This window comes from Bos indicus, chromosome 19 (assembly GCF_029378745.1).
Source record: "Bos indicus isolate NIAB-ARS_2022 breed Sahiwal x Tharparkar chromosome 19, NIAB-ARS_B.indTharparkar_mat_pri_1.0, whole genome shotgun sequence".
In the NCBI taxonomy this organism is placed as follows: Eukaryota; Metazoa; Chordata; class Mammalia; order Artiodactyla; family Bovidae; genus Bos; species Bos indicus.
In genome coordinates, this window is record NC_091778.1 from 19,956,431 (window position 1) to 19,976,221 (window position 19,791).

Consider the following 19,791-nt stretch of genomic DNA (forward strand, 5'->3'; position numbering starts at 1 on the left):
TATGGGTACACTCAATGCTGTAAATTAAAAAAAAGATTTTTTCGGGGTTCATTCTGTCGCGTGTGCACCTCCTGCAATAAATTTGAGTCCGCACCAATGACAGCTCTGCAGTCCTCCTATGTGGTACTGATCAGGTGGTTGCAGAGCTTCAGCTCACAGCAACACAATGCAGCTGAGCAGGCAAGCACAGCCCACAGCCAGAAGCGGTTCCTACTTTCCAGAACAAGGCGACCTTTAAGCTTAAGTTTCCCGGAGAAAATGAGATGCTGATGTTGAAGACGACACTATGGTAAGCTGTTATTTAAATCAGTAAAAAAATCGACTTCAGAATTTTTTTCTTTTTTTAAGAGAAAGTCAACGTTAGGATTGAATATATATTCAATAGCAAGTGCATGCACCAGAAATTTGCTGCAGTGTCAGTTGAGGGATTTCTTTCTAATATTCATTCACTTTGTAAATATACACATTGTTTTCCTTTAGACTCGGCACTGAAATATAGAGAAATCACTTTATAAAATGTGAGATTTTAAGGTATGGGGTTAGTCAGATTTTTCAAGTGCCTTAAAATGTTTTGCAAGGATATATTTATCCTGAGAAGACGAAGGTGAATTCCAAAGTACTGTCTTAATATCTAAATAAAATCCATCTTATATATACACACTGACTATTTCTTTACTGCAGAGATCTTAAGGAAAAAACAAAACAAAACAAAACACCAAAACAGACACGACAGCCATTTTTTCCCATCTGAATAAGGAAGAATAACATAAAAAAATAGTAACAGCTTAAGATTCTTTGGGATTTTTATTTGCCAAGAATACAATTTTATCAAGTCTCAAGGAAGATAAATAAGACAGATTATGGTAAAAAGAAAGGAGAAAATACAGAAGAGAGTAGGGGGAGAGAGTCTGTCTCTACCACATAGCCCCAGTTGAAGGATTAAGCATTTGGACTATAAATGAAGGGGAGCTTTGTTAGTTTAATCACTGGAACAATTATAAAAGAACTCAACAACAACGAGGTTTATTGAAAATTTTGCCTAATGCTAACTGACCCATGCAGATGCCTAATTGTATTTGCATATTAAAAGAAGGGTGTATCTGTTTGTTTCCAGGCTTTGATGGAATATCAGATATTGAAAATGTCTCCCAGCCTGTTCATCCTTCTGTTTCTCACACCTGGTATTTTATGCATTTGTCCTCTCCAATGTATATGCACCGAGAGGCACAGGCATGTGGACTGTTCAGGCAGAAACTTGACTACATTACCATCTGGACTGCAAGAGAATATTATCCATTTAAATTTGTCTTATAACCACTTTACTGATCTGCATAACCAGTTAACCCAGTACACCAATCTGAGGACCCTGGACATTTCAAATAACAGGCTTGAAAGCTTGCCTGCTCAGTTACCTCGGTCCCTCTGGAATATGTCTGCTGCTAACAACAACATTAAACTGCTTGAAAAATCTGATACTGCCTATCAGTGGAACCTTAAATACCTGGATGTTTCTAAGAATATGCTGGAAAAGGTTGTCCTCATTAAAAATACACTAAGAAGTCTCGAGGTTCTCAACCTCAGTAGTAACAAACTCTGGACAGTTCCAACCAACATGCCCTCCAAACTACATACCGTGGACCTGTCTAACAATTCCTTGACACAAATCCTTCCAGGAACATTAATAAACCTGACAAATCTCACACATCTTTACCTGCACAACAATAAGTTCACATTCATTCCAGATCAAGCTTTTGACCAACTCTTTCAGTTGCAAGAGATAACCCTTTACAATAACAGGTGGTCATGTGACCACCACCAAAACATTACTTATTTACTTAAGTGGATGATGGAAACAAAAGCCCATGTAATAGGGACTCCCTGTTCTAGCCAAATATCATCTTTGAAGGAACATAGCATATACCCCACACCTTCTGGATTTACCTCAAGCTTGTTCACTGTAAGCGGGATGCAGACAGTGGACACCATTAACTCTCTGAGTACGGTAACTCAGGCCAAAGTGACCGAAATACCCAAACAATATCGAACAAAGGCAACAACGTTTGGTGCCACTCTAAGCAAAGATACCACCTTGACTAGCACTGACAAGGCTTTTGTGCCCTATCCAGAAGATACATCCACAGAAACCATCAATTCTCGTGAAGCAGCTGCTGCAACTCTAACTATTCATCTCCAAGATGGAATGGTTACAAACACAAGCCTCACTAGCTCAACAAAATCATCCCCAACACCCATGACCCTAAGTATTACTAGTGGCATGCCAAATGATTTCTCTGAAATGCCTCAACAAAGCACAACCCTTAACTTACGGAGGGAAGAGACAACCACAGACGGAAAGACACGCTTACCTTCTGTGGCAAGTGCTTGGAAAGTAAATGCTTCGTTTCTCTTAATGCTCAATGCTGTGGTCATGCTGGCTGTCTGAGGGTCTGCACTTTTCTGAAATTTAATGAATGAACTTCTCCCTGATGTACAGCTGGGAAAATATTCCCCTATCTAACCAGTGACTCAAGCTTATATTAAGTATTTAAGAAAGCCAGTCTTACCGTTTCTGACTCTGATGTAAATGAAGTAACTTGTCTTAAATAAAAGAAGTGCACAATGTCTTGGTACTTGCTGCTATTTTACTGTCTTAATGAAGTAAAACTAATGAGTTTCCTTTTTTTAAAAAATAAAGTGTTTTCTTTTTAAGGCTTCAATTTACTGCACAAAATATAAAGCATCTAAACTTTAATATGTATTTTATGTATGTTTACACTGTCAAACATCTGGGAAAAAAATAAAAGGTCTATGCTCATATCTGTGTCACTTGGCTTTCTAGTCATACCAACTTAATCTACTTACTAGAAATGACATGACAAACTTTTTTGCTCTAAGGTACTTTGGTAAAGTCTTTATGGCAAATATAATACTGGAGGTATCCAAGCATTCTGCCACTAAAGTAAAACTGTGGTTGCCTCCCCATGAATGGTAACGTCACATCATTATTTTACACACAAGCCATAATTGTTTTAAATCTAAATGATGTCCTGCTTCTGAGGAACTCTTGGCTACTTTACAGATTATATAATGGACAAAAGCTCTTCAAAAAGCTAGAGGACACTAGGCTTTGCATTTTAATAAGGCAAGTTTGATGGCTTTGTTTTTTTGCACTGTATAAAAGTATTAAAAATGCAATAAAAATTTAAACTTAAAAGACATATAAAGAAGGAACAGTTTTAGTGAATATTTAACAAACTGTTCATTAGTAGAAAACTAAAATAATTATACAGTTAAAAGTCTTCTATGAGCAGGAAAGAGAAATTTATCTTTTGTACATCAGAAGTTAGAATCTGACTTAGCTAAGTCAAAATCAACATTAGTTTCAGGATAAAATCATGGGGGTCTAACGAACACCAGCAGTACTAACAGAGGGAGAGGAAAAGAAAAGGAGAAAAGCCAAAGAAGGCTGGAATTCATTTGGTGCTACAACCAGGTGATGAGTCCAATAAAACAGACAGCAGGACTAGAGCGGGCGTGAGATACATCCAGGTACTCCAAGTCAAACTGCACTGGGGCTTCAACTAGAAGAAAACTGAGAACTGTCTACTAATACAAAGGAAGCCATTGTTTGAATTAAGAGACAAACATAAGTAATAGCCAAGAGTCAGAAAAAGAAGTCCTGAAAACAAGGCTAGATTAAAATGCAAGACAGCATAATTGAAATTGGTGAGCCACAAATGAGGAATTTAATTTGTGCCATAAGGAGGAATCTATTTCAAGCATTCTTAGAGTTGGGAAAAGAGTACAGAAAGAAATTTAAAAATTAAGATAGTTTTCTTTCCACGTTTGGGAACATTTCTATTCAGAGACACAGAAAAGTAACAATCTTATGCTCTCTTCATTTTTTCTTTCTTTTAAGGGGCAGGCTTATGGAAAAATTACTTTTAAGCTTCAGTAAAGCAATTCCTCTCCTATAGGGACTTATTATTTCAGAGACTCTGAGACATTTTTCTGCCCTGGCAAACCTACTTGGTTCACTACTGTCAGGAGGGGATTCACCATGAAGAAAAGGAGTTATCTGAGATAGCCCCTAAATGATTTTAAAATGGGTATGCTGTCTCCACTCTCTCCCAATACTGATCTAGTATCTTCACCATCAATGGTAGAGGCTAACTGCTTAGGTATTTCCTACTCTACCACACACTTGCATCTTGTTTTAAAAATACACACACTCTGAACTCCACAGAAAGTAGGTTTCTTAGAGTTAATTGTCTTTCACTCTGAGGGTGCCAAAAATTCAATGTTGTCTTAGAAATCCCATGAGGAAAAATGACCAAAAAGTGTAATTTATATATTATAGCATTAGCAGCACCTATAAATTATGCCAATCTTATCGACATATCTGCAAAATGCAGGTAAAAAATACAGTAAATTTACCAGCACAACACATGTCAACCACACAGACTCTAAGTCCTCAGAAAGAAGTACAGTAATTAGTAATTATATACTTTCATGGAAATTGTATTCTTATCATTAATAATGGAGGAGAGATCATTACTTGCCAATACAACAAGAACTACCATATTATTGGGCTCCATAAACATTCAAAATGCAGTAGTCCTCAGCATCTATCTCTCAAACTCGTAAGGTCCATCCATCCATACTGAAGGTTTGATTTTATTTTACAAGTAACTTTTGTTTCTCACCAGTCAAGAGAACTCATATAAGAGAACAAACACAAAAGCAAATGTAATAAGGGAGAAAGTCATGGTGAAGAATATGTGCTTTGATGTCCAATCTTCTAGCCCTAAATCCTGTCGCTGACACTTCTCAGCTATATAACCCTGGACAAGTTACCAATGTCCTAAGTCACAGTTTCATAACCCATAAAATGGGCTAGCAGAACTTATTCATAGGGGGCATTTACTCCTAAGCAATAAATGGCATAATTCACATATAGTCTTAGCAGTGCCTTGGCTCCTCACATTCTATGTGCAGTAATGCCACTGTTACACGTCTATGTCCAAGCTCAGTTCGTTGAGAAATTCCCATGTATGTCAACACCCAAGCTCTAAGAGCGAGAGAACGAAATGGTAAATTTGCTTCAGTCCTGCTCCTCCACCCTCCAGGGTTCAAGTTCAGATGTTAATGAGATGGGACCCAGAAGAGAGAGAAACATTCACTTATGAGAGCAGAATGATAAAATGTCTCCTATTGCTAACTTAAAAGATCTCAAATATGTCTTCTTCAATGACCATTATCATCAACCATCTTTTAAATATTATTTGGGAAATTCCAGAACAAAAACAATGGATAAAATTATTGAAAAAATCAAAATGGTTATTATTAACAGGTGAAATAATTATTATCTATCTAAAGGATCCCTCAGGAATGCCTTCAGAAGAACAACGTTAATAACAAATATACAAACATTAATGGTTTTCTCATATGCTGGCAACAAATAATTAGAAAATTATAGGAAAAGGATACTATATTCATGACAGCAAATAACAAACCAAAATATATAATGCCAAGAAAAACATTCACATGAAATGTGCAGGACCAAATGGAGAAAAGTTAAAAAAAAATTAATGAGATGTATAAACCAAGACTTGATGAAGATGATAAACAAAGGTCTCCCATTCATTTATTCTTTCACTGAAGTATTTTTTTAGCACCTGGAATGTACCAGGAACAAAGGTTAACTAAAGGAGACACACCTTGATTGATGTTGTAAAGACGAATTAATTCCAGATAATTTATGGATTAAGCCAACTCTGATAAACATTCCAATGAGATTCTTTTTAGAATAAAATACTCAAGTCCATCTGGAAAAATAAGTGGGAAAGAACAGAAAAAGGAAAAAATAGAAAAATCTTAGCCTTTCTATGTCAGTTGTAAAAATTAAGGCAGAGTAGTAGTGGCATAAAAATAAAAAAGAAGATAAATGTAATATAGAAATGACAGCACAATTAGAGCACACAACAATTAAGAATTCTTTGTGCCTCCATTTCCTCAAAGGGTCGTTGTGAGGGGAAAAATGAGTTAACACACGTAAAGTGCTTAGAACAGTGCCTACCACGTAGTACATTCTCAAACAGTGGAAAAAGTCAAAAATCAAAGCGGAAAGTAAAGATGCAAAAAGCAACGCTGGGAAAATTTGAAAGGAGTCCAATTCAATACTCACTTCATGTGATACACCTACATAGTGAACTAAAAAAGATAACATAAAAAAGGAAGTCTTAAAACCAACAGGAGAATAAAAAAGAATACGAATCTCTCAGTGGAAGGCTTTTATTTTAAATTAGAAAAATAAAAAAACATCCACAAAGAAATCATCAATAGTTTATACAAAACCCCAAATTTCTTATGTTGGGACTAATAAGCCTGATGAAAAATACTCAGAGAAAAACATAAAGGAGATTGCTAATCAAATGCTCATAAAATTGATAAGAAAAATACTTAGATTTCCCAATGGATAAGTATGTGAAGGACACAAACAGAAATGTTTAAAAGACAGGAAGTGTGGGGACTGACAAATATATGGGGAATACGGCAATCACATAATAAATGACAAAAATAAAACGTGACGCCATGCTCATTACTAAATCAGCAAGCAATTTTTTTTAAGTAATAAAAATCAATGCTGGGGAAGACACAGTTAAACAGCCACATTCACATATTGGTACAACTCTTCTGAAAAGTAACTGGCAACTGTGATGAGAAAATACCTATTCTGAGTTGCTGCCTAAGCATTTTTCAGTATGACAACACTACACATGCCCCGTGGCTGGACATTTAGATAAGGACTCAAGTTAGGATTCCCACCACAATTTCCCACTTTGCTTTTCCTGGAGCACCTTTTAAAATAACCATATAGAAGTGAGCCTGCAAACAGTTAAGGGACTGTCACCCCAACCACCTTACAGCAGGTGCTCTCTCTCTCTCTTCTCTTGACCTGGCACAGAGGACTGCTCTGCCATCCGCCCAGCTCACTGTGCATGCTTGCTCCCACCCCTCTCTGCCCCACGTTTCTGGGATCTCTAAATAATAAAATCCCGTGACTTCGTCTGAATGTACTGAAACCGAGCCTTCAATCAAAATAACCCCAGGAGTTTTCACTTCCCTCAGAAATTGAGGGCGCTACTTGCCAACCTTGAGTTGGTGGCTTGTGCCTCATTCAAAAAGTCATAATCTGCATATTTTTAACTTAATATATCAATTACAGGTTGTGGGGTGGGGCAACAAAACAGTGATCAAAAACCTAAAATATTTTAACCTTTAATCTAGTAAATTCTAGGTAAATATCAGCATTCTTTCAAACATCAAGAAAACCAGAATGCTAAGTATCTATCATTAGGAAAGCGGTTAAGTAAATGATGACCCACTGGCCAGAATATTACATGACCAATACAAATATTTATGTAGTTTCTTTTTTAACTTTGAAATGTATAAAATGCAAATACTACAAAGATAGAGTGAAAACTATATAAATGTGTTACAGAACTATGTATAAAAACAAAAAACATAAATATGCTGAAATGCATATATGTATACCAAGTATTTTTTATTGCCTGTTTTGTCTTTGAAAAATACAAGAGGTATAAGAAAAGAATTATTGAAATAGGTGTCCAAGGGTTCTAGGTTGAGTAAGAAAATCAGACGATGCAAAATGAACTGTGAATAGGGAAGGGGAAGTTAAGAAACTGGAGGGTACCATGACATATAGATCAGAGACTGAGAAGTACTATCAGATTTCTTGGAAGCATATACAGCTTACGTTAGTTCTACATGGTTAATCGTTGTGCCTCGGACTGTTCTCCAGCAAATCTAACCAGACAAGCTCTTTCTCTCCTAAAAACGAGACAACAAAAAAACACCAAAAATCTTCAACAAGTGTCTGTTTCTCAGTCAGTCAGTCAGTTCAGTAGCTCAGTCGTGCCTGGCTCTTTGCAACCACATGGACTGCAGCATGCCAGGCTTCCCTGTCCATCACTAACTCCCAGAGCTTGCTCAAACCCATGTCCGTTGAGTCGGTGATGCCATCCAACCATCTCATCCTCTGTCGCCCCTTTTCTTCCTGCCTTCAATCTTTCCTAGCATCAGGGTCTTTTCCAATGAGTCAGTTCTTCACATCAGGTGGCCAGAGGACTGGAGTTTCAGCTTCAGCATCAGTCCTTCCAATGAATATTCAGGACTGATTTCCTTTTGGATTAACTGGTTTGACCTCCTTGCAGTCCAAGGGACTCTCAAGAGTCTTCTCCAACACCACAGTTCAAAAGCATCAATTCTTCAGCGCTCAGCTTTCTTTATAGTCCAACTCTCACATCCATACATGACTATTGGAAAAACCATAGCTTTGACTAGGCGGACCTTTGTTGGCAAAGTAATGTCTTTGTTTTTTAATATGCTGTCTAGGTTGGTCATAGCTTTTCTTCCAGGGAGCATCTTTTAATTTCATGGCTGCAGTCACCATCTGCAGTGGTTTTGGAGCCCAAGAAAGTAAAGTCTGTCACTGTGTCCATTGTTTCCCCATCTATTTCCCAGGAAGTGATGGGACCGGACGTCATGATCGTAGTTTTCTGAATGTTGGGTTTTAAGCCAGCTTTTTATTACTCTCCTCTTTCACTTTCATCAAGAGGATCTTTAGTTCTTTACTTTCTGCCGTAAGGGTGGTATCATTGTGTATCTGAGGTTATTGATATTTCTTTCAGCAATCTTGATGCTAGCTTGTGCTTCATCCAGCCCAGCATTTCTCAAGATGTACTCTGCATATAAGTTAAATAAGTAGGGTGACAATATACAACCTTGATGTACTCCTTTCCCTATTTGGAACCAGTCTGTTGGTCCATGTCCAGTGCTAACCATTGCTTCTTGACCTGCATACAGATTTCTCAGGAGTCAGGTCAGGTGGTCTGGTATTCCCATCTCTTGAAGAATTTTCCAGTTTGTTGTGATCCACACAGTCAAAGGCTTTGGCATAGTCAATAAGGCAGAAATAAATGTTTTTCTGGAACTCTCTTGCTTTTTCCATGATCCAACGGATGTTGGCAATTTGATCTCTGGTTCCTCTGCCTTTTCTAAATCCAGCTTGAACATCTGGAAGTTCATGGTTCATGTACTGTTGAAATTGTATCTCAGAATAAAATCTAAATTCTTAATAGCTTACTAACATGTATGATCAAGCCCTTGGTTCCCTTTACAGTGCCATCTTAAAAATTTCCAACTCCATCGCACTGTATAGTTCAAACAGAACATTTTTCTATCCCTGTAATTCACCATACTCTCTCTTGCCATGAGGCTCTCAGAAATTCTGCATGTCCTCGCTGCCACACTCCTTTTCCTCTTCTTCCCCTGGCAAACCTTATTCATCCTCTTTATTTCAATTTAGATATTACCTCCTGCTAGGAGCTTTTTTGGGGGGGGGATCTTGATCTGAATTTATTAAATAAAAGAATTAATAAAGAACAAAGATATGACTGGTGGGCTAACAATAACCTTCTTAAGACAGAAAAAGTCAAACCTCCAAGTCTTTCTTATTCTAGAGCCTAAGTTTCTTCCAACAGGTCAAAGTCACAGCTTCAAAGTCCAGATAAAACAGAGATTAAAGAAAATTTATAAATGAAGGATGATTTGGCTAGCCTGCTATTTGTCACATAAGAAATTAGTTCTAGGTAGTGGGGAGCTACCTCTGGAACAATTCCAGAGAAAGGTTAGTTTTGTTGCTGCTGTTGCTAAGTAGCTTCAGTCGTGTCCGACTCTGTGCGACCCCACAGACGGCAGCCCACCAGGCTCCACAGTCCCTGGGATTCTCCAGGCAAGAACACTGGAGTGGGTTGCCATTTCCTTCTCCAATGCATGAAAGTGAAAAGTGAAAGTGTTGTAAACAATTTAGTACAAGTAGATTACTCAAGGGAAATCAAGGAAATAGAAAAAAATAAAAAGCCACCTCAAGGTGTTAATAATGTATTAAGCAGGTTACTTTCCTTCACACTTTCAAAACTGATACAAGTGAGGTTTTTAAGAAGGTTGTCTTTCAAGAAATGTCATTTTTGGTTCAACAGCCCCAACTCTGTTAAGCACGTTCAGGCAACAGTTGAGACAAATGCTCAATACATCCATTTATCTTTTCTTTTTTTTTTTATTTTTTAACTTTACAATATTGTATTGGTTTTGCCAAATATGGCCTGATATTGTGAATTTGTTGGAAGTTATTGATGAAATCAAAGTACAGAAATTAAACATACACATACAAATACTCATAAAAAAAGCAAAACTGTACAGGTTTTTCCTGATTAAAACAATTCTAAGAGTATTTAAAGTACATTGTGATTTAGTATAAAAGCATGAGTTAAGACCGTCACCAATAGTCTTATTGTGAGTAAATGATTAAATGTGTCCTCTGGTGAAGATCTAAATAACATGTATTTCATATGGGCATTTTAAAGAATAGATTAAATCATGTACATTAAAGCATTTTGTAGGTGCTACATAAATATTTTAAATATTACTCCTGTGCCTTATATAAGAGATTCTTGGTAATTAAAAAGGTTAGAGATGGAGATGACTGAACCCAGAGTGGCATATAATTGCTTATGTACCTATTCTCTTTAATTACACTTTAAATAATTTATAAGATTTGTTATTCATTCATTTATATATGGAAAATATAGTTTATCAGTAAAAAAAAATTAGATATCTGAATTTCAAATGGGTATCTCAAAGCCAAACATCAAATAAATCTGATGAAATATACTCAATACCAGGAAATGCAGTTTTTCACTTTGTGTTATTCTGTTGCCCATAGTCACAGATCAAACAGAATACTTCTGGAAGGCTGAGGGAATTCAAATGCCTGTCAAATGCTTGCCTCAATAGAAAATAAACTAAGATTTAATGGCTTTTCATCGACAAAGAAAAAAAAAATCACTAAGGAAAAATAAAGATGCCATACACCACAATAACCACTGGGAAGGCCTTTGCTTGCCAATCAAAGCCTCAGTGAGCACTACTGCACCCGGGACATTGTATAGTGTAAGAGTAACTGGCGCACAGCCACAGCTGCCCACCAGCTCTATCACTTAACCACAAGGCGCTCTGCTGTATTTCCTCATGCCAATGACAGATAATTAAAGAAAGCTGATACATGTTCAAAAATAATTTCATCTATTTACAGGCTCTAGTATTCTTTTTCATGCTATGGCTTTTCTACAATTGGAAATCTTTCTTGCTTAACAAAGTATACTTTGATAAAGCGTTATGAGTCTCTTGCCCTAATATTAAATTTTTTTAAAAGCTGTAGGACGTTAAATATGAACTTAGAAACGCACTGTAAAGGCTAAAACATAGTAAAAGTAATCAAAGAATGAAGGAGTCACCTGAAACTAGTAAAACATCTTCCTATACTATGATGATATGATAATCTTTAAACATAATAATAAAACATAATAAACATAATAAAACATAATCAAAGTAATCAAAGAATGAAGGAGTCACCTGAAACTAGTAAAACATCTTCCTATACTATGATGATATGATAAACTGATTTTAATTCTAAATTTCTTTATATTTTTCTTCAAAGTAGTCATGTTTGAGTCTTTAAGCTCTTATTCCAATGAGGCTGTCATTTGTGAAAACACCTTTGGGGGCCTTTCTTTCAAATATTACTACAAGCCAGTTTATATATAACACAAGAAAAAAATCATTTTAAGCAAAAATATTACTAAATGACATTTTGCTTTACCAAAAACTTTCAAGAATGAATATTTTCCTACCACATTTACACAGAACATACTACACTTCCAAAAATGTACTTCTCTTAAAATGTGTGCTCAAAAGCATAAGGGTTTAAAGTAAGTACCTCACCTACAACAGTGACTCTTCTGAAGGGAACAATATTCACTTGGATACATTTATCCTTAGATGCTTGTTTTAGAATTTTTACATGTTGTTTCCGGAGAAGGCAGTGGTACCCCACTCCAGTACTCCTGCCTGGAAAATCCCATGGACGGAGGAGTCTGGAACGATGCAGTCCATGGGGTCGCTGAGGGTTGGACACAACTGAGCGACTTCACTTTCACTTTTCACTTTCATGCATTGGAGAAGGAAATGGCAACCCACTCCAGTGTTCTTGCCTGGAGAATCCCAGGGACGGGGGAGCCTGGTGAGCTGCCGTCTATGGGGTCACACAGAGTTGGACACGACTGAAGTGACTTAGCAGCAGCACATGCTGTTACATAATATCAAACCTCATAAATATATCTCAGGATTATTTCCTTTCAAGGCTTATATATTTACATTAAAAGAGGTGAGCCACAGTTGATTAAAAATATAACTGTTTTCATAGCAATAGATGGACTGCAGCCACTAATTGCTTCTTTTTAAGTACATTCAGAAAACGAAGATCATGGCATCTGGTCCCATCACTTCATGGGAAATAGACAGGGAAACAGTGTCAGACTTTATTTTTCTGGGCTCCAAAATCACTACAGATGGTGACTGCAGCCATTAAATTAAAAGACACTTGCTCCTTGGAAGGAAAGTTATGACCAACCTAGATAGCATATTCAAAAGCAGAGACATTACTTTGCCAACAAAGGGTTTGTCTAGTCAAGGCTATGGTTTTTCCTGTGGTCATGTATGGATGTGAGAGTTGGACTGTGAAGAAGGCTGAGCGCCGAAGAATTGATGCTTTTGAACTGTGGTGTTGGAGAAGACTCTTGAGAGTCCCTTGGACTGCAAGGAGATCCAACCAGTCCATTCTGAAGGAGATCAGCCCTGGGATTTCTTTGGAAGGAATGGTGCTAAAGCTGAAACTCCAGTACTTTGGCCACCTCATGCGAAGAGTTGACTCAGTGGAAAAGACTCTGATGCCGGCAGGGATTGGGGGCAGGAGGAGAAGGGGACGACAGAGGATGAGATGGCTGGATGGCATCACTGACTCGGTGGACGTGAGTCTCAGTGAACTCCGGGAGTTGGTGATGGACAGGGAGGCCTGGCGTGCTGCAATTCATGGGGTCCGCAGAGTCGGACACAACTGAGCGACCGATCTGATCTGAAGTACTATCAAGTCATAACTACCAAATTATTCACTATGTATCAATCACTACATCCTCTTTGTCGAGTAAACCAAAGCCTTGTTTCCTAACGCCCAAGGCCACTATACTTCTATAAACTAAGGATCACAGAAAACAAAACCACTTGAGAAATCTTCTGGCTCAATTCAGGACTCCAACTCTAATCACTATTATTAAATCAAGTCTTTTTCCTTTAAACTATAGTCATGTGTATCCATAATTAAAATTGGAAATTAGCCTTAACACTATCACTGAATGATACATATATGTAATATTTATATTATATTGTCAACAGCCTAGAGTGCAGCAAACTAGTGTCCAATAACATGTTACTTGCAGCCTGTTTCTGTATGACCTGCAAGGTAAGAATGGTTCTTTTTGGTTAAAAAACCAAACTCAAAACAAAAACAAGAAAAAAAGAAAAGCTTTATGTGGCTTATAAAGCCTAAAATATTTACTACCTGGTCTTTTGATAAATAAGCTTGCTAATCTCCACTTGGATAATTGATAAAGCTACCCACTCAGTCTGTAAGATAAGGATCAGTTCAGTTCAGTTGCTCAGTCGTGTCCGACTCTTTGTGACCCCATGGACTGTAGCACACCAGGCTCCCCTGTCCATCACCAACTCCCAGAGCTTGCTCAAACCCATGTCCGTTGAGTCGGTGATGCCATCCAACCATCTCATCCTCTGTCGCCCCTTTTCTTCCTGCCTTCAATCTTTCCTAGCATCAGGGTCTTTTCCAATGAGTCAGTTCTTCACATCAGGTGGCCAAAGGACTGGAGTTTCAGCTTCAGCATCAGCCCTTCCAATGAATATTCAGGACTGATTTCCTTTTGGATGGACTGGTTTGATCTCCTTGCAGTCCAAGGGACTCTCAAGAGTCTTCTCCAACACCACAGTTCAAAAACATCAATTCTTCGGCGCTCAGCTTTCTTTATATAGTCCAACTCCCACATCCATACATGACTACTGGAAAAACCATAATTTGACTAGACGGACTTTTGTCGACAAAGTAATGTTTCTGTTTTTTAATGTGCTGTCTAGGTTGGTCATAGCTTTTCTTCCAAGGAGCGAGTGTCTTTTAATTTAATGGCTGCAGTCACCATCTGCAGTGATTTTGGAGCCCAAGAAAGTAAAGTCTGTCACTGTGTCCATTGTTTCCCCACCTATTTGCCATGAAGTGATGGGACTGGATGCCATGATCTTCATTTTTTGAATGTTGAGTTTTAAGCCAGCTTTTTCATTCTCCTCTTTCACTTTCATCAAGAGGATCTTTAGTTCTTCGCTTTCTGCCATAAGGGTGATGTCATTGTGTATCTGAGGTTATTGATATTTCTCCTGGCAATCTTGATTTCAGTTTGTGCTTCATCCAGCCTGGCATCTCTCATAATGTACTCTGCATATAAGTTAAATAAGCAGGGTGACAATATACAGCCTTGATGTACTCCTTTCCCGATTTGGAACCAGTCTGTTGTTCTATGTCTGGTTCTAACTGTTGCTTCTTGACCTGCATACAGATTTCTCAGGAGATAGTTAAGGTGGTCTGGTATTCCCATCTTTTTAAGAATTTTCCACAGTCTGTTGTGATCCACACAGTCAAAGGATAAAGCACAACAATGTAAGGATAAAGTACAACAATTTTTTTGAAGCAGAATCAACAAGACTTAGTGATTAATCAGACACATGCGGTTACAAAAAGGCTGAAATGAAGACTGATATTTAGCTTTCTATTTAATAAAGAGAAGGAGGGAATGTTGGGAGACAGATACTTCTCCAAACATGTATTTTGCAACTAAGGAGAAATGTGCTCTTTTTCTTATATTAGATTCCTACAGTGAAGAGACTGATATTCTACTGTAGAAGTACTTACGTACAATTCTAAGATACTCACATTTAAGTCTAACATAACAATAGTCTGTTTTTGCACATGTTCATATACACTTTCTCAGGAAGCTTCCAAATATCTTTTTGCAACATAACTGTCCACAATGAAAAGTCACTTGCTACTACACGGTATTGGGGGAAAAAAAGAAACAAGCAGCCCAAAATGGAGTCACTTGTGTTAAAATCAAGACTTAATACCAAATCTAACTGCAGTTACAACCTTCTCCAGGAATGTAATCCTAACCAGTGGAATCTTCTGGTCAGTACCAATGAGATAATCATTTCCATCCCCAAAAGGAAGATGAGATAATCTGCCACACAGACAGATGCTTTTCATACCCCATGTAAGTTACTTAAGCTTGAAATAATTTTTTATGATTTCCTTGTCTTGCCTTTAAAAACGTTCCTTTTCCATAATCCTCTGGAGCTCCTCTCTATTAGACAGGATGCTGTCCAATTCATAAACTGTTCAATAAAACCAATTAGATCTTTAAAATTTACTTGGTTGAATTTCTGTTACTTTACATAGGTAAAGGATGTGAATGCACTTTTGACCTACATCATACAAGTAAGAAATCCTCTCAAAAGAGAAGCCAGAAAGTAGAGAGAGGACTTAAACTCAGGCCTCTGAGTTGCAAATTTATGTTTATGGTGCAGGGAAAGCTGTAAATGACCAAATGTCTAAAATAATAGACATATCAGCCTCCCCCATGAAGAAACAAAGATAAGATATTTCAATAAATTCCAGTGTTTGTTGTACACTACTCTGTATAAGTACTCACTGCGCCAGAAGGTACAAAGAAGAGGTTGTACCTGATCACAAGGAAGCCAGAGGATACAATAGAGAAAAAGAGTCTGATACATGCGCTAGACACACCAAGTCCTAAAATGTCTGATTTGGAAGTATAGAATTAAGAAAGGCTCGCATAAAAAGGGCTTCCCTGGTGGCTCAGAGGGTAAAGCACCCTGCAATGCAGGAGACCTGGGTTTGATCCCTGGGTCAGGAAGATCCCCTGGAGAAGGAAATGGCAACCCACTCCAGTACTCTTGCCTGGAAAATCCCATGGACAGAGAAGCCTGGTAGACTACAGTCCATGGGATTGCAAAGAGTCGGACATGACTGAGCGACTTCACTTTACATAAAAAGATGCTGCCATCAGAGTTAGACACTGAAGGAAGAATGGAATTTTGAATGAGGAAGAAATACTCTGGGCAGATGGGAGAGACTGCACAAAGATAAAAGAAGCAGGGGTATTTAAAGGCATGAATAACGGCAAATGATTTCTTTTTGGGGGGGGAGAATTTAAGTGCTGCAGAGTTCAGAAATTTTAACTTTACTTAATTATCATCAAAGACTTGGGCAGCTTAAGATCAATAAGAAGAAAATAAGAAATCAAAGGTAATGATGCAGTTAATTTGAGAAAGATATATCTGTGTATAAGAACAGGAAAAGAAAAAATGTTCAATTTAAAATTTTAAGTTGAGATTGAGGTGTTTGAAGCATCAATAAAAATTTACATGTGCATTATCTTAGTGCTCTGATTTATAATATCTACTCTGGTTGCTAAGAGGCTTTTTATGTTTACTTCTTAGGTCTGATCATACAAACTTTCAATTTAATAGAGGTCTGTACCTAATATAAATAAGATTTATACTCTTTATACTATACTCTACATACCTAATATAAATAAGATTTAGCAAGCACTGGTTCTATTTATTCAGGAGGAAAAAGAAACCTTCACAGCAAAGTAAAACAAGACAGAAACATGTACTGACTTGTACTTCTGCCATTTATGAAGCAATTTCCTTGTATGTCAACACAATTGTTCACAGCCCTGCAATTTTTAAAAAGAGCCAGCTAATGTGATGAAAACATTAGCACAAAACAACCCAACTTCCCTGTGTGCCACTCATTAAGGAAAAGCAGTGACCAAAAGATGAAATTCCTTTGAAGAATTTACTCCATGTGCTTCAATGTGAGCTATTTAATGTACTAAAACAAAACTCTGCAAACTCAATATGAAAAGTAGCACTTTCACATGCAATTCTTTTCTATTTAGTTTTATATTAATAAAGTTTAACCTCTTTTCTAATAGAATAATTATTTACTAGAACTCTAGAACCTCTAGAAAGCTATATTCTTGAATTATTTTGAAAACTTCCAATATAATCCTAGCCAAAAACTACCCTCTAAACATATATACAATATATTTTAAGAAAAAAAATCTGTCTCTAATATACTTACTCAATTTTAAGTCATGATAATCACGGTAGGCAAAGAGTATATCCCTGTAGTTAGTTCAATCTTATGAAGACATTCGCTAATGCAAAACATGGGTAAAAGGAATAACAAAGTGGTATTCACAGGGTTCTTTGTGTAAGTGACTAGATTTTAGAAAGACTTTATTTGCATTTCTCCATCTCTGCCACAGTCTGTTTGCACAAGTTTGGAAAGCACTCAATAGGTCATTTCCAAAACGCAAATACCAGGTCAAGTTTATAACACGTGACTTACTCACTAATTCTATTTAAACAGCACACAGTAAGAAATTAGATTCCCCATAGGACACTGGAGAAAGCCTGAAGCCTATTCTTCAAAGAAAAAAACGTCAAAAGGTAATATTAAATTGAAATTTTCTCAGTTACACATTAGAACCAAATGTAAATTCAGCATATATTAGATTTCAAAGTTTGAGCTTTAAGTTAAAAAAAAAAAAGAACAGTTAACTATGTTCAACATGGGCTAGCTGCTTTTTCTCAACCATGGCAAACCATTAGATTTGAAGACAGGATTAAAAAAAATTAGCCTTACTTTAAAAATAGTTTGCTAGTAAACCTTTTGTATATGTCTATAGTATGTCTTCATAGTCCCCATCTACTAAAGAACACTAGACTAAGACTCAGACTCAAGTTCTAGTTCTGGTCATTTTCAGATATGCATCCTCAGGCAAATTATGCCCTTTGTCTGAGCCCATCTATAAAATCAAAGAGTTGATATTGATCATTTCTGAATTTCCTTTTATCTTAAAAACTATCTGTTAAACCAAGGTTGGCATTTTCCTGGTACTGAGATAAGATTTTCTTCATTCCCTCTTCCCTCCTCACCATCACTTTTAAAAATGGAAGTTCTTATATTTGTTTATGATCCAAGTGTTAGATTAATTTTCTATAATTATTTTGAAATAGGAAAATGATGTTCAAGTCATTATTCACTTTGCTCCTACTGTTTGCTGATGTCACTTTGGGGATAACCAAAGCAATACCAAAGGATACCACCCTAAGTTCTGAGACAACCATAAACTCCAACACAACTCCAAAGCTCCAAACATCTCTGGATCCCAAAGCAACTTCCAATCCCATGGCAACAAAGAATACGGAAGTGACTTCAAGGATAGCCACAACCATGAATCCAGAAAGTGCAGCCACAACCAAGAAGATGAAAAGTACAGCCACAACCATGAGCACAAGAAGTGTAGCCACAACCAAGAATATGGAAAATGGTGGCACCAAATTGAATCCAATGGACAGCACTCACGTTCTTTTCTATGTCATATTTTTGTTGTTTTTTGTACACTTAGGCTGAAGTGGACTTGGACTGTCTGCATTGTTATCTCAGTTCACTATATCTGCTGAACGGCAACAAGCACACTAGGAAAATCAAATTTATTTCAACTTACTTCTGAGTAAATTATCATTATCCTAGTTTAATTTGGTTGTTTGCAAATTTTAATTGTGTAAGTTTAATCATAACCTTAATATGGTTTCCTTCCTTATAAATGCTAAAAAAGGCAAAATACTCTGTTTGCCTTTTAAATGTTTGCAAAACTGAGTTGCAACTTGGGGTTTTACATTAAAGGTGTAAGAGAAGAAATTATGTTGGTGACATTTAACCAAAGTATACTTCTGTGTGGGTGTGCGTGCATGCATGTGTGTGTGTGTGTGAAAAGGACAGGGGACTGTGGATAGGGGTTGAGGATGGCATGTGTTATTCTGCATTTATTTTTTATTAAGTAGACAAAAGGATAAACTATTGTGCTCTACAAAACAATACACCTGTCACCATATTCCATAAATGTGTAATAGTAACATGTTGTTACAATAAAAAAGATTCCAATTCTGCTAACGTTTGGAGTACAGACTACAGCTGCTCCAATGACAAAGTTATCTTATTCTGTATACACTTCTGTCTTTTACTGCAAATGGTCATTTGTTAATTTGATGCCTAGAATTCAGAATTCTTCCTTACAGAAATATACCCCATAAGTACTGGTAAGATTTTCATGCTGGTCTACAAAGATTTATTTAAGCTAAAAACCTAGTATTTAACAGTGATAATAACCATGTATGAACAGCTCTGATTCTTACTAGTTGTGCCGCCTTGAGACTAATTCCCAACCCAGTGAAACTCCCAAACAAACTGGTAATAAACCTACTTCAAATGAATCACTTGGGGTGTCTGTTAGATAGATTAGGCTCTACCCTGAAATTTTGATTTAGCAGCCCATGTAGGGCCTGGAGATATATGTTTGTTTGATAGCTAGATTTGTGAATGACTAACAGCGTCTCTAAATTTCAGTTTATAAGTAAGTCAGTCATTGGCAGTAATAATACCTCAGCAGGTTATTTTAAGGGTTAAATGAAAAAGTATATAATATGCATGGTTTGCCTAAGGCAGAGAAAGCACTCAGTAAATTTTAGCCGTTATCATTATTATTACTAACACCCAAAAAGCAATTGCCAGGTATCACAGTATACCTAAGAGGAAAACTCTTCATTGCACTTTTAGGTTTTATAGTTTTAATTATTCTGACAAAAATAATATGCGTTCCT

At 36.9% G+C, this 19,791-nt stretch overlaps 2 protein-coding genes and 1 long non-coding RNA gene across 12 annotated transcripts in view; 2 read left to right on the forward strand and 1 right to left on the reverse strand.

The window, feature by feature from the left end:
• NF1 (neurofibromin 1) overlaps positions 1–19,791 on the reverse strand; it is a 273,489-nt gene that overhangs the window by 74,101 nt on the left and 179,597 nt on the right. The window lies entirely within an intron of this gene.
• Positions 150–2,815, forward strand: OMG (oligodendrocyte myelin glycoprotein). Its single transcript, XM_019981048.2, has 2 exons — positions 150–289; positions 1,115–2,815. The coding sequence occupies exons 1-2, from the start codon at positions 287–289 to the stop codon at positions 2,441–2,443; spliced, it is 1,332 nt and encodes a 443-aa protein (XP_019836607.2). The 5' UTR covers positions 150–286; the 3' UTR covers positions 2,444–2,815.
• Positions 17,377–19,084, forward strand: LOC109573694 (uncharacterized). The gene is made up of 2 exons (XR_002182964.2): positions 17,377–17,577; positions 18,148–19,084. It is a non-coding gene; the product is annotated as an uncharacterized lncRNA (long non-coding RNA).